The 14,633-nt window shown below is 40.5% G+C and overlaps 1 protein-coding gene across 4 annotated transcripts in view; it reads left to right on the top strand.

The window, feature by feature from the left end:
* ERCC4 (ERCC excision repair 4, endonuclease catalytic subunit) overlaps positions 1 to 14,633 on the top strand; it is a 75,934-nt gene that overhangs the window by 24,704 nt on the left and 36,597 nt on the right. For all 4 annotated transcript variants that reach the window (XM_077448967.1, XM_077448964.1, XM_077448966.1 and 1 more), the window contains 2 exons: positions 3,142 to 3,337; positions 12,936 to 13,143. In XM_077448967.1, the coding sequence (XP_077305093.1) occupies positions 3,142 to 3,337; positions 12,936 to 13,143 (404 nt within the window). The remainder of the gene's footprint in view (positions 1 to 3,141; positions 3,338 to 12,935; positions 13,144 to 14,633) is intronic.

Consider the following 14,633-nt stretch of genomic DNA (forward strand, 5'->3'; position numbering starts at 1 on the left):
CCACAGGGACACTGGATGAGATATACCACTCCAACAGTGGAGCATGTAATAAATGACCGAGATGTACTTGTTGAGACAAAGCCACAAATCTGTGTTGGTGAGTATAATTGTTTACCACTTTCATTATAAAAAATGGTGCCATTGGTGATGCACTATGCTGGTGCACCCTTGCATTTAGTTATTAAACCTGAAATTTGTTGCCTGCATCAGATTGCTACCAAAACTGGCACAAATGCTTGCCTGAATTAGGCGCAGGTAATGGAAACTTCTGCCAGAAATGTGCCATAAGGTGTTATTAAATTCCAATTTGTGGATTTACCAAAGCAAACTTGCCAATAAATACACCTGAACATTGTTCCATATCGTGCATTTCAAAATGAATTATTGACTTGGGTGCAACCAGGCTGTTGGATTTTTTTTTTTAGCTGACAGAACATAATAGCAATGCAGGGAGAGTATTGGGGGAATCAAGTATGTGTTTTAGATCCAGATGCTTTACAAACAAAGAGCAATGCCCTTGTGCCCAAACCCTTAGTTGGCCCAAAGTGGAAGATTTAATGGATAACTGTGTTAGAAGTGTGGGGATATGTACAACAAAGTACAAAATGTGTGTGTGTGTGTGTGTGTATGTATGTATGTATGTATATATATATATATATATATATATATATATATATATATATATATATAATTGCTTGGTAACACAAATTGCTAATCAGCCAATCACATGGCAGTAACTCAATGCATTTAGGTATCTAGACATGATGAAGACAAATTGCTAAAGTTCAAACTGAGCATCACAATGGGGAAGAAGGGGATTTAAGAGACTTAACACATGGCATGGTTGTTGGTGCCAGACTTGCTGGTCTGATTATTTCAAAAACTGCTGATCTACTGGGATTTTCTTACACAACCATCTCTAGGGTTTACAGAGAATGGTCCAATAAAGAGAAAATATCCAGTGAGCGGTGGTGGATGAAAAATACCTTGTTGATGTTAGAGGGCAGACTGGTTTCAGATGATAGAAAGGCAACAGTAATCCAAATAACCACTCATTACATCCAAGGTGTGCAGAATACCATCTCTGAACGCACAACACATCACACTATGAAGCAGATGGGCTACAGCAGCAGAAGACCACATGGGGTGCCACTCCTGTTAGCTAAGAACAGGAAACTGAGGCTACAATTCACACAGACTCACCAAAATAGAAGATTGGGAAAACATTGCCTGGTCTGATGAATCTCGATTTCAGCTGCAACATTCAGAACGTAGGCATAAACAACATAAAAGCATGGATCCATCCCGCCTTGTATGAACAGTCCAGGCTGGTGTTGGTGTAATGGTGTGGGGGATATTTTCTTGACACACTTTGGGCCCCTTAGTACCAATTAAGCATCGTTTAAATGCCACGGCCTACCTGAGTATTGTTGCTGACCATGTCCATCCCTTTATGACTACAGTGTACCCATCTTCTGATGGCTCCTTCCAGCAGGATAATGCACTATGTCACAAAGCTAAAATCATCTCAAACTGGTTTCTTGAACATGACAATGAGTTCACTGTACTTCAGTGGCCTCCACAGTCACCAGATCTCAATCCAATAGAGGACCCTTGGCATGTGGTGGAACGGGAGATTCGCATCATGGATGTACAGCCGAGAATTCTGCATTAACTGTGTGATGCTATCATATCAATATGGACCAAAATCTATGAGGAATGATTCCAACACCATGTTGAATTAATGCCACAAAGAATTAAGGCAGTTCTGAACAGGGTGGATTTGATTCAAATTAAGTCGATTTAAATCACTACTAAAAAGGCTTGGTTTAAATCATATTTTTAAAAAAGCAGCTGTCATCCCTGTCCTGCAGCAGCTCCTCCTCTGACCCGCTGTTGACTCGCTGACAGTCCTATTCACTTTAATGTGAGAGCTGGTGACACAACAAGGTGAGGGAGGTGGCAGGAGCAGGTGAGTGGATGCCCACTAACAGACACTGTCATGATGGATCTGAAATGAAAGGTGCTCTTTAAATGTAAGGTCTTATTCTTGCTGGTAGTTAGAATCGTTAATATTTGCAAACAAAATTAAGGTTCCCTATTTAGAATATTAAGCTGTCAAAACAGCAATATCGGAACCGATTCAGTCATACAGTTTGTAGTGTACATAGATTTGCAAAACAATGGGATAAAGGAATATTCTTGAACTTTGTTTTATGGTTACTGTGACATTAATGTGATTAATTGAGGCTGCATTCACCTTTGCGCACGCTTTTCAGTTTATAAAATTCTCGTAAAACACCCCACAAGCAAAATCCCATTCATTTCAATGGCACCTGTTCACATCTGAGCGTTTTGTCACCTAAAGCAACATGCCCGAAAAACACCCTAAGCTCAAAAAAGAACATGAGCTTCTTTGGGGCAGATTACAGGCGTTTTTTTCTGCCTTTTACATTGGTGACCTGAACAGAATTGCGGCAAAATTGCACGACTTTGAAACACTCAAGTGTGAATGCAGCCTAAATGAGTTTACCAAAAAATTTAAATATTGCAGAATATACAACCTCATGCTACATAACTAAGCTCCACATTTCATGCTGAATAAACAAAATTATTAATGTATCTTAAATAGGTTTTCTATCTTTAGATAGATTTTTTTACTCCAAAAGCATTTTATTAAAATAAATTTGATAAAAATAAAAAAAATCTGATTGATTTTTTTTTTTTTTTAATCACTGATTTATATCCACCCTGATTCTGAAGGTAAAAGGGGGTCCAACCCAGTACTAGGAAGGTGTACCTAATAAAGTGGCCAGTGAGTTGCTGCTAAACTCTGTAAGCTGTGTAGGACTGATGCAGTGCTCATGATCTCTCTCAATACACTCTATATAGGAGAGGTTCCCTACTGCACCAAATAATTACTGGGTGTTTGGTATAGTAACCTACAGTATGTTGGTTGTGTTTTTGTTTTTACTGTTAAATGTATGTTGAATTTTTCACCGTTCTGGTCATATTCACACACTAAAAAAATATTAAACTGCTTTACAGAACCCTGAAAGCAATGACATAGAATAAGTATTGTGATCACACAATGTAAATTGGTACTACAGATTTAGATTGTCAATCTTTTGTCCCATTCAGGTATTCTTGTGTATAAAGCACATAAGATCATTCAATCCTGCCAGGAAGCTTTTATACTGCGTTTATATCGGCAAAAGAACAAGCAAGGGTTCATCAAAGCCTTCACAGACAATCCAATAGCTTTCCAAACAGGATTCTGCCAGGTGGAGCGAGTTATGAGAAATCTGTTCTTGAAAAAGCTCTACCTATGGCCAAGGTGTGTATAAAAAGATTTTTCTTTCTGAGATTTAATGTTTACAGTTTTTGTTTTTTTTTTTGTTTTTTTTTTTGCTAGACAATTACTTCAAACCCCCAAACATTATATATATATATATATATATATATATATATATATATATATATATATATATATATATATATATATATATATATTAAATGTTTTTTTCCTAACACCCTAGAGAATAAAATAGCAGTCGTTGCAATATTTTGTCACACCGTATTTGCACAGCGGTCTTACAAGCGCACTTTTATTTTCTTTTAATTAAAAAATAAGACAACAGTAAAGTTAGCCCATTTTTTTTTTTTTTTATTGTGAAAGATAAGGTTAAGCTGAGTAAATTGATACCCAACATGTCATTCTTCAAAATTGTGCCGCTCGTGTCAAACTTTTACCCTTAAAAACCTCCATAGGCGACATTTAAAAAATTCTACAGGTTGCATGTTTTGAGTTACAGAGGAGGTCTAGGGCTAGAGCGGAAGTGAGGTTTTGACGTCGCTTCCACCCTGCAATAGTATGGAGATGGGTGGTGGCCATCTTCCCCTCACTCTTCTCCATACCAAGGCAGGGAAAGGACCCGATTGCCTCCACCGCTACCGATGGCTCCAATCGGTGGGAGGGGGGGCCTCTCCCGCTGCCGCTAAAAGTAATCTTGCGGCACACCCACCACAGAGACCACTTTTATCTGAAACCGGACCGCTCACTGAAGAAGAGGATACCAGGTTTATGGTAGCTAGCTGCTGCCATAACAACGATAGTCCTCTTCAAAGTGCCGACGTATATCGACGTGAGCTGGTCCGGAAGTGGTTAAAATGCTAAGGTGTACAGTTCTGTAAATGCACATTCATTATTGCGTTTGTCTGTTAAAATAAAAAACCCTGTGTTTTCAAGCTCCTGCATTTGTCATCTTGCACTGCCATTGTTCTAGATAAGAAATGGAACCTCCTATCAAAGAGGAAAGGACCCTAAGATCTCATTCACATAAGCTTCCTGCGATTTGCATTATTAAACTCATGAGAAACTGATCTGATGAGCATACCTTTTGATTATACTTACCAGATTGGTTTCTCTTGTGTTTAAATGTACTTGTGTTTCCATTCATCTACACATATATAGGCCTGTTTCCCACAGGTGTTCTTAGGCCTCATGTACATGCTGCTGATAAACGGATGTTTAGGAGCAGTTGGGCATTTTTTCTTGCTTACAAAGTATTTTATTTTTTCAAGAATGAAATTATACATCAATGCTTGGTAAATGCCAGCTTATAAAAAACATACTTGAATATAGAGAAGTGAAAAAGGAAAAAAAAATGAGGCATTAAAGCAGTAAATATAAATTAAGGGCGTTATATAAATACATTAAAAAAAATGGAGTAGAGAGAAAAAAAGGAATATAGAAGCTTCCTTATATGAACGTAGTGAGTGAAGAAAGGGCACAAAATCATCCTCCTGGAGCCCCTATCTGGAACAGACTGCACCGGGGGGGGAGAACTTCTAACTGAAATCTCTCATTTGAGTATAAAGATTCCCTAAGTTACTTCTGAGAAGGGACCTGCTTTCATTTCTAAAAAAAAAAAGAGAGAATAAAATAAAATATGAAATCTCAAATTTATTGAAAATATTAGATTAAAATAGGAGGAATGAGGATCTCCCTCATGGCATTACCAGGATCCCCTAAAGGAGGGGGAAAAAATTTAAAAGTAAAGCGGGGAAAGAGAGAGAGAAAAGGGGAAGAAGAGAAGGGGAAGGAAGATGGTAGAGAGGATATCTTAACCGAAATTTGTGAAATATCCTGAAGCTCCCTTTATTTAACCACTACAATACAGGGCACTTTCACCCCCTTCCTTCCCAGCCCAATTTTCAGCTTTCAGCGCTCTAGCGCTTTCAGTGACAATTGCGCGGTCATGCTACACTGTACCCAAATGAAATTGTTATCATTTTGTTCGCACAAATAGAGCTTTATTTTGGTGTTATTTATTCACGACTCCGTTTTTTTTTTTTTTGCGATATAAGCGCAAAAATAGCGGAAATTTGGAAAAAAAACAATATTTTCTTTTTTCTATTTGAAAAGAAATCCAATAAAATCAAATTTTGTCATAAATTTAAGCCAAAATGTATTCTGCTACATGTTTTTGGTAAAAAAAATTCCGTTAAGTGTATAATAATTGGTTTGTGTGATCACGGACATATGTACGCAAATGATCATGTACATATGTGTGCAGGTGATCACGTACATATGTGTGCAGATAATCATTGGGACATGTGATTTTAGTGGGACATATGTGGGGGACATGTTTTTATTATTAGGGACATGTGTTTTTATTATTTGGGGACATGTATGTTTTGGGGACATGTGTGGGGACTGTGTTTGTACTGTGTGGTGTGTTGTGTGTTTACACTACACTGATGATCAGTGAGTAAAAAGCTGTAAAAAGCAGCCCATAGTCACTGATCATCAGCCGGCTGCAGCGTTCTGCTCTCCTCTCCTCAGCGGTGACTTCCGTGTGAGGAGAGGAGAGCCGATTGCCTAGCAACCGGCTGTTTGTTTACATCACATGACGGCCGTGATTGGACACGGCCGTCATGTGATCAGGAGGGCCAATCACAGAGCCCTCCTGCCGATCTGAGATGTGCCGTGTCCGGGTTCCTGAACGGCCTATCAGGAGTAGACGGCTCCCACCCGGCCGTATATATGCATTGGCCGGGTGGGAAGTGGTTAAGGGATATAACCAACATATTTAGCCCACGGGTCCCATATGTTTTGAACTTTATTACTGTATCATTCAGAATGCTAGTTAACTTTTCTTGAATCATAATCCAAGATATCTTTCTTTTGGCTTCCAAGAAAGGAGGGTTTATTTTTTTTTCCATGCTTTTGGCGATCGTGCGCTTTGCTCCTGAGAGAATAAAATGGATTTGTTTTTGTGTCGTTTTTGATAAGTGAGGTAAAGGAGCATTAAGGAGAGCTGTCGGTAGGGACCTGGACACCTGGCACCCAGTAACCTTAAATATCACGGAGAAGATTTTACTCCAAAAAGGGCGAATTCTAAGGCACTCCCACCAGATGTGGGTCATTGACCCCAGGAGTCCACACTCCCTAAAACATGTCGGATCCGCTGTAGGATAAATGGATGCAATTCTAGAGGGTGTTAAATACCATTGAGTTATAACTTTAATGTTGGCTTCCATTAATGAGACATTCAAGATCCCTTTAAAGGATCCCGAGAATGCTTTGTGCCAAGTAAGTTGGGCATTTTTGCTACTGCTCCTGAACTATCCTCTGTTATCTTATCAGTACATCTACCCAGGTTCATTTATAGTCATTTCTAGGCAGTTGCGTTTAGCAGCTTTTTTTGGAACCCAAATAAATGCGTTCAGAAGCTGTGTTTTAGAGCCATTTCAAACACCAAATGTGGCTACCCGCGTTTAGGCGCATTTTTGTCTAGTAGCTTTTTTAAAGAGAAACATTTTATTTATTACTTTTGAGCCTGGAAAACGCTAAAAACACACCAAAGACTCAATTATCACTGTATGCAAGTTTGATATTCCATGTGATATTCCCCTCGTTAGCCAATTATGTTGTACAATACACGACTTGCATTACTTGACGCTGTAGTTGAGTCACCAACAGACGTTCTTCTGATGGCATGCTTTTCCTCATGTTGGTGTCCATGCGAACTAGACCGGGTCTAACCTTTTCCAAGAGAACGTCAAAGGTGGCAATTGAAATGCGTGTAAAACTAAAAAATGTCTCTGGGTAATTACGCAGCTGAACAGAGATATTAGAAAAGTATCCTGTGGACATGCGTTGAGCCATCAATGGATGTGTCCAGCGATGAACTCTGGTCCTCTCACGCAATTTTCTACGTCTTTTGAGCCTCAGCAAAAGCAACATCAGGAGCATTTCCTCCCACATGCTCATCATGGGATCCATATTGGCAAACCAACCAAAAAATAACAGCTATCTACAAGCACGCTGTTTTCTCAGCTGCTACTCACACTGTTCTCTCACAGAATGGCTGAAATACTTGTTTTTAGTGCTTTCTAATCATTTGGGAAGATCTCCTGAGGTTATCTTTAGTAAGCGCTCCAGAACGCAAACACAGCTAAGCACGGCTTGTAAACACACATTTTTAAACGTGGATTACTTCCTGTGATGTTCCAGTGTTCAGGAGAGGTTGAGAAACGTCCCGTGTACATGAAGCCTTAAGCGTGCACCCATGTAAGGACCAAGTTTGCCAGCACAGGAATGCACAGGCAGGCAGTCCCATTCATGTCATTTGGGATGCAGTGGTTGCAAAGACACAGCCACTGCATCCCAGCTTACATTAATAGGACTGCCTACATGGGAATGCACACAACACCTGTGTAGCCCCATGCAGGCAAACACAGCCCTCACACTGACGTATATTTAGGTGCGCCCATGTGAACGAGGCCTCCTGTTACAGAAAGACTTAATAAACTACCATAGCGCTCAACAGCGCTGTAGTAGTTCATTGAGAGCTACAGACAGACAGCCACAAAGGCTGCCAGACCTTGTCGTTTTCCCATTCACAGGACACTTTTTGCAGATTGTGACAGCTAGCGGGGAGGGGAAGATCCCTCGCTAGCTGTCAGAATGGGGGATCAGGTGGGCAGGGGCCAGTGCATCTGTAACATGTTACACCCTGAATATGGATATAACATGTTACAAAAGGTGAACTTCTTTTAAGAATGTTCATTTGGTTTTGTAAACATTAGTGGAGTGAAATCAGTGTTCGCTTTTGACTGCAGTAACAAAATTAGAAGAAGCAGGATGGATTGAATTTTAAACATTGTATGGGGCTTTTGTACAGTAAAGTCTATTTGCTCCAAATTCAAAGGTTAAAAGCAAACCAAATTTTTAAATACTTCGAATGACTAGTCAAATCATCGAAATGTACTGAGAATTTTCACAAAAAACCTTCTAGTGTATACCCAGCTTTACTACCCTGAACACATTCTCCTAAGGTGAATCTCTTCCTTGGCACCCAGGAGAGGAGTGTGGTAGAGATTTGTAACTTGACATTTTTGCTAACCTTATTGTGAAATGGCTGCTAAAATGATGGCCTTTCTTCATTTGGATCCAATATGGACACTGTTGCCCTTTACGCTTTTGCTGTAACTATCGGGGCCCCTTTCAGATGCGAAATCCATCAAGCGGATCCGCCTGCTCAGCGGGGGATCTCTCTGCTGATCCCCCACTGAGCAGGCGGATGACAGGTCCGTGTTCTCTCCGCTATCCCGAGGGGACACGAACACAGCCCCCTTTGCTCTATGGGGTGGCCGGATGGAAAAGAACTGCTTGTCCATTTTCATCCGATCCACGGGACGGATGGGGAACGTTTCCCTTCCATCTGTTTTAAGGGGACCGGATTAGATCGGATGCTGGCGGGTGTCAGCGAACACGTGTCCGCTGACATCAGCTACTCCATAGAGAACAACGGGTGGTCCGATCAGGTTTGTCTGAGAAATGGACAGGTGAACCCGAACTGTCTGCTGGTGTTAAAGGGGCCTTATGGTGGGGCAGTAAGGCCACTTTTACACTGAGGCGCTATAGTGCTAAAAATAGCACATGTAAAGCGCCTCCTGTCACTCCAGTGTGAAAGCCCGAGTGCTTTCACACTGAAAGAGTGTGCTTGTGGGACGTTAAAAAAAGCGGCCCTGCCCGTTGAAAGTTTTAACCCTTTATTTACCTGCTAGCAGGCAAAAAAGTGATGCTAAAGTGACGCTAAAAATAGCCGACGCACCCTACGCCCAGTGTGAAAGGGCCCTAAATGGTTGTGAACAAGTTCATGGCTACAGTAACAGCTGTTAGCTTGCATACAAATGTGCCTTCTCTTTTCTGTGGAAGTGATTTGGGCAGTCATAAAGTCACCTGGACTTCCATGGGGAATGAGGGAATATGGTGGTTTATTCTGCTCACCTCCTGTTAAATTAATAGTAGGATTTTCAACCTCTCCGGTGTGCCATTAAATTCTCGAAAATGAAATAACCAATTAACTGATTTTTATCCTCTCTGTATTTTGCATCTGTGAGGCTATGAAGGGAGGCATTGTAACTTTTTAAAAAAAAGTAGAGTATAGTTTGTAAAAACAATGTTTTTCTCCTTAGTTTTCAGTGCTCAGAGGAGGGCACTGTTAGATTACAGCATGGGAATGTTATTATTTAACAGTATTAAAGACTAAAGAATTTTTAGGATTTCTGATTTTGATTTATTCAGTAAAGCGTTCAAATACACAGACTTGTCAACAGCTAGACATTGTTTTGCTAAGTGGAGGATATGCAGTATGTGTGAATGTTTTTCATTTGGTTATGCTGGTAAATGATCTAAAGAGTTACAAAAACTTCACCTTGCTAGCGTGCTGTAAACATGCAGTAAAAGCATTGTTCTGTAGATTTGTTTAGGGTGTGTATTCCTGTTCTGAAGCCTTATAATTGCTATTCAATTCTGCACAGCAAGATGTTTGAAAGAAGTACCAGTGCCAAAGAAATGCCAGTATTTTTTGAGGCTATTGTAGTAATGCAAAAAGCAATGTGCAAAGTACAGCAATAGCAATCAATCAGAATTCAGTTCTGTAATTATATCCTTGGAATCTTGCATTATCTGCATGTTTGTTACAGGTCAGTGACTAAAATTATTAAATCTATGGAGTCAGCATGACATGCAGGAAAATAGCATTTTTAAATTGAGATGTTATCAATGGCATGTACCTGTCAGGAAAAGTTACCTTAATTACTAACTCCGAGTTACTTTAAATAGCCTGGCCCAAACAAACTGTTTCCATTACTAAGAAATGCAGCGCTGTATAAACTGAAAGATGGGGGGATGACGTCACAATCTGCACCTCAGCCAACCTTAGGAAGCCTTGTACTCATCAATAAAAATACAGGCGTCTACGGCGCTCAGCCCAAGTTGATTTGTCCTGGGAACAGGATGAGAAGTCCCCATACTGCTGCCAGAACACAGTGCTGTATATACTGTAGTTCATGTTATATACAGTTTTATACAGTGCTGACAGCAGCCTTAGTTCTTATTAATGGAAATAGTTTGTTTGGGGCACGTCTACCCAAATAAATAGTTTAAAGTGATTGTAAAGTCTAGGTTTGTGAATTTGCACAGAGCAGCCCCGATCCTCCTCTTCTCGGATCCCTCTTCTGTGCTCTTGACCCCTCTCTCCTGTTGAGTGCCCCCACAGCAAGCAGCTTGCTATGGGGCACCCAAGCCAAGCTGCAGCTTTCGTGTGTCCATTCAGACACGGATCTGCGATTCAACCCTGCTCCCTCTCTCTCCTGATTGGCTCCTGCTGCTGTCAAAATCAGTTAGCCAATGGTGCTGCTGCTGTGTCTCAACCAATCAGGAGGGAGAGTCTCGGACAGCTGAGTGACACGTGGACAGAGATGGACTCAGATAAGTATGAGGGGGCTGCTACACACAGAAGGCTTTTTATCTTAATGCATAAGGATAAAAAAAACCTTCTAACGCTGCAACCCCTTTAGGGCTCATTTACACTTGCTTTGTTTTCAACAAGGCTTCAGACAGACTTTGTTAAAGCACTCTGAATGCTAGTCAAAGCTCCTGTCACTAAATAAAATGGTTAGCTTTTAGTCCTACTTACACCTGCTTTTGCTTTGCTTTGGCTTTGCTTCAAAAATGTATACTCCATGTAGCTTCAATGGTGCTTCAATGGTGCTTCAAAGTGTCTTCAAAGCCTCCATAGACGTCTATGGCAAAGCTCACTTGGAGCCCCACCAAAGAACCAAGCAAAAGCAGATGTAAACAGGACTGTAGGCTATCCATTTTATTTAGTGACAGGGGCTTTGACTGGCATTCAGAGAGCTTTAACAAAGTGTGTCGAAGTCATGTTTTGAAGTAAGTGTAAACTAGCCCTTAAGGTAACACTAAACCTGGTGTTAGACTTTAATGCCTAAAAATGTATTCTTAAAATTGGCATGCTATCATCATTGTCACCTGGTCCAGTTTTAAAGATGGGGGTGGCCACGTTTGCTTGCCAATGTACAGGATTCCAAGCTGAACAAAAAAGTGCAGATCAGTGATTAGCACTGATGCTTCTTGAGTAGTCTGCTTTCAATGAACACTGACCATAGTTGCCAGCAGAGAGGTAACGCCAGAGGCAGCACTGTCGCCACCATTTTTCTTAAAATGTCAGCAGATCTGGGCCATCAGGTGTATGGAGGTCCTCTTTAAACCCGTTTTAGTAAAAATCCCTTCATAATTCACAGTTATATTTTTAAAGTACATACATTTTCTACTTAGCATATTGCAAATGGCATAATTCTCTAAGTAGTGAACAAAAGGCTCAAGAGTTATTAATGGTAATAAATGTGAAACTTTCTTGATGCAGGTCAACCAAGCAAAATGTTTACTTTGCGTGGAAGGACACGGCTGCTGTCAGGAATCAAAATGGATTAACAAAAAAATTGAAACATGGATTAGTCACATTATATTCTAACTGGTGCAATGAAGCTTATTTACCTGCAAGACTAAGTCGAGGCTAATGAGAAAAGTATTTTGATCACTCAATACTCTTGTGTTCATAGTGTTCCAGTGTGTATATACTCCCTATGTTGGACAGAAATGTCTCCTTGTCAGTTCTGTTATTACTTGACTTATTTGGGGGATTTTGGCTGTGGTTTTCTTCTTCTCGATGATCCATTTTTTTACTTCCTTAGAGCACCAGTGACCAGTTGCTATTATCTTTGGCACTGGCCTCATTACTTTCCACTAGATGTGCCAAAACTAAGTCATATCCAGTGCGGGGTGGCAGGGCCATTACTGATCTGTTTGTAGTACAGGATGTGAGGGTCTTGAGGTGCAACAGAGTGGACCAGTGAGCATAGAGATTGGTTATCTTGGTGATACTGTGACAGAAGCTTGCATGGTTAAATGTTTACATTTTGTGCGCACTACAGTAAAATGAAGAACCACCCCTATTTAAAGACAGCAGACCTGGCATTGGGCTAAGAGTTTGGAAAATGATGTCTATTTCCTTCACCTTTCAGCCATTGCATCACATACATTTTTAGCAGGGGAGAATGGAGAAGCCAATTGGTAACTTGAGGCTGGGTTCACACTATTGCGAATTGGATGCAAGTTTCCCTCCATCCAATTCACATGTCAGGAGCTTGTGACCAGCTATCAATAGAGCTGGTTCACACAGCTCCGGGACAGCTGCAGAGCGAATTGCACAGTCCTGTGTGTCTTTTGGTCCATTTCAGGTCTTAATTCAGACCAAAATGTGGACTGAAATCGGACCTGAAACGGTGAACAGGGATGCACCGGACCGCTTCTGTGAGCCACTCAGTACGGAGGTGTGAACCCAGCCTGAAGGATTTGCTCATTGTGTTTTTGGTGTTTTCAAGATAAGTTGGGCTGTGTGTTTTCTTCATCGCTCCCCATAGGAATAATTTAGCAGAAGATGCACCGCGATGTAGGCAGGTGGTCATGCAGAAATCCAGGGGTTGTTGGATGGATATAAAATAATATAATTCCTTTTTTAAGGGCACTCATTTTATGATATTTAATTTTTTTTCTGTAGGTTCCATGTTTCCGTGAACTCATTCTTGGAGAAACACAAGCCTGAAGTGGTAGAGCTGCACGTCTCTATGACACCTGCAATGCTTGCTATTCAAGCCTCCATACTAGATATAATGAATGCATGCTTAATGGAACTGAAGCGCTACAATCCTGCTCTAGAGGTGGAAGATCTGAGTTTAGAAAATGCGATTGGAAGAGCCTTTGATAAGGTACTCACGTTAGCTAAGCAACAGTCTGCCATCTTTATGGATGCAGTCGTGGTTTTTGTTTTATATCATGTTAATATTTTGGCCTCACAACCATGTTTAAGGTATTTGCTTGAAACATATGGTCTAGCTGTAGAAAACCGTGTCCAGTAATCAGCAATTGTGTGTATAGTATTGTCATAGCTGAATAATCCTTCTATTAAGACAATGTTAAATATATAATAAATTCTAAGCTTTATTTGCATTTAACCTAGTCACATAATAAAACTCAATATAGGTTCAAGAAGGGAAATTCTTACTAAATTAAAAATTTTAATCTATTTTCATATTAAAGTGATATTATTTTATTGCCATGTTCCAGTTAAAGTTGGTGTCATGACATCTGCTCCAGGTTTCCTGCTTCAGGGTGGCTTCTTTCTCCTGTAACAATCCTGTGAAGCCACCGTTGCATATAGGGACTAGAGTTGTTGCAAAAGAAACCTATAGCTCCGTAGCCTAGGATGGCAAGCACTCCCCTGCTTCTCCTTCCTCCCCTCCCTTCTACAAATTAACAAACTAGGCTCAAGACTGCACTGCCCACTGTTAATGCTTTCCTGTGAAGAGTGGAAGTTCAGGGAAGCAGCACCGAGAATGCAGGGGGCAGTAACATTGATAGTTGTGAACTCCAAGTGCTGGGGTAAGAATTGTAACAAATAGTTTGCTGGGGAATGTTTGTTTTATTGTGCTGAGGTTGTAATACTACTTTAGGCTGGGTTCACACTATTGCAAATTGGATGCAGGTTTTTCTCTGCTTAAAATTTGCATTTCAGGAGATTGTGACTGGCTCTCTATGGAGCCGGTTCATACATCTGCGCAGTGTCTCCGGTGTGAATTAAACAGGAGTCCTGAGCGTCTCTCGGTCCGTTTCAGGTCCGAAATCAGCCCAAAATTCAGGCTTAAATCCGACCTGAAACGATGAATGGAGATGCACCACACTCTTGCTGTGATCCGCCGCGTTCTCCAGTGTGAACCCAGCATTAAAGGGTAACTCCACTTTTGTGGGGGGAAAAAAATGAAAAAAAATTAATAGAGCTATGATGTGAGAATAGAGATGTCCTTTCCTGCCTGTGTGATTGGCCCAGTGATTTTCTCAGAAGTCTGCACCAAGATATAAATGAGATTTTGAGCATTCCTTGCAACAAAAATTTAATTTTTGTTGAGAAACTCCCAAAGGGAGTCTAAAGGAGACCTTGCCAATTTCCTCCAGGTGTAGCAGTTGACTAATAATTATACAACCACTCTCATACAGATTCACTTTGCACATGAAAACCGACAAACAAACCGCTATTTCTTCAGGAAGCTGCAACAAAGTTTGTTAAAATCCCTGCAATGTATCACACAGAGGGGAATGTTTTTTTTTTCCTAACAACATTTTTTTTTTTATCAAATAATGCTACATATTATGTTATTTGTAAACCACATTTTGTCTTTTCTTTGGTAGAATATTTTTAAAA

Source organism: Lithobates pipiens, unplaced genomic scaffold (genome assembly GCF_037356315.1).
Source record: "Lithobates pipiens isolate NorthernLeopardFrog02 unplaced genomic scaffold, aLitPip1_a1.2 Scaffold_22, whole genome shotgun sequence".
Taxonomy (NCBI): domain Eukaryota; kingdom Metazoa; phylum Chordata; class Amphibia; order Anura; family Ranidae; genus Lithobates; species Lithobates pipiens.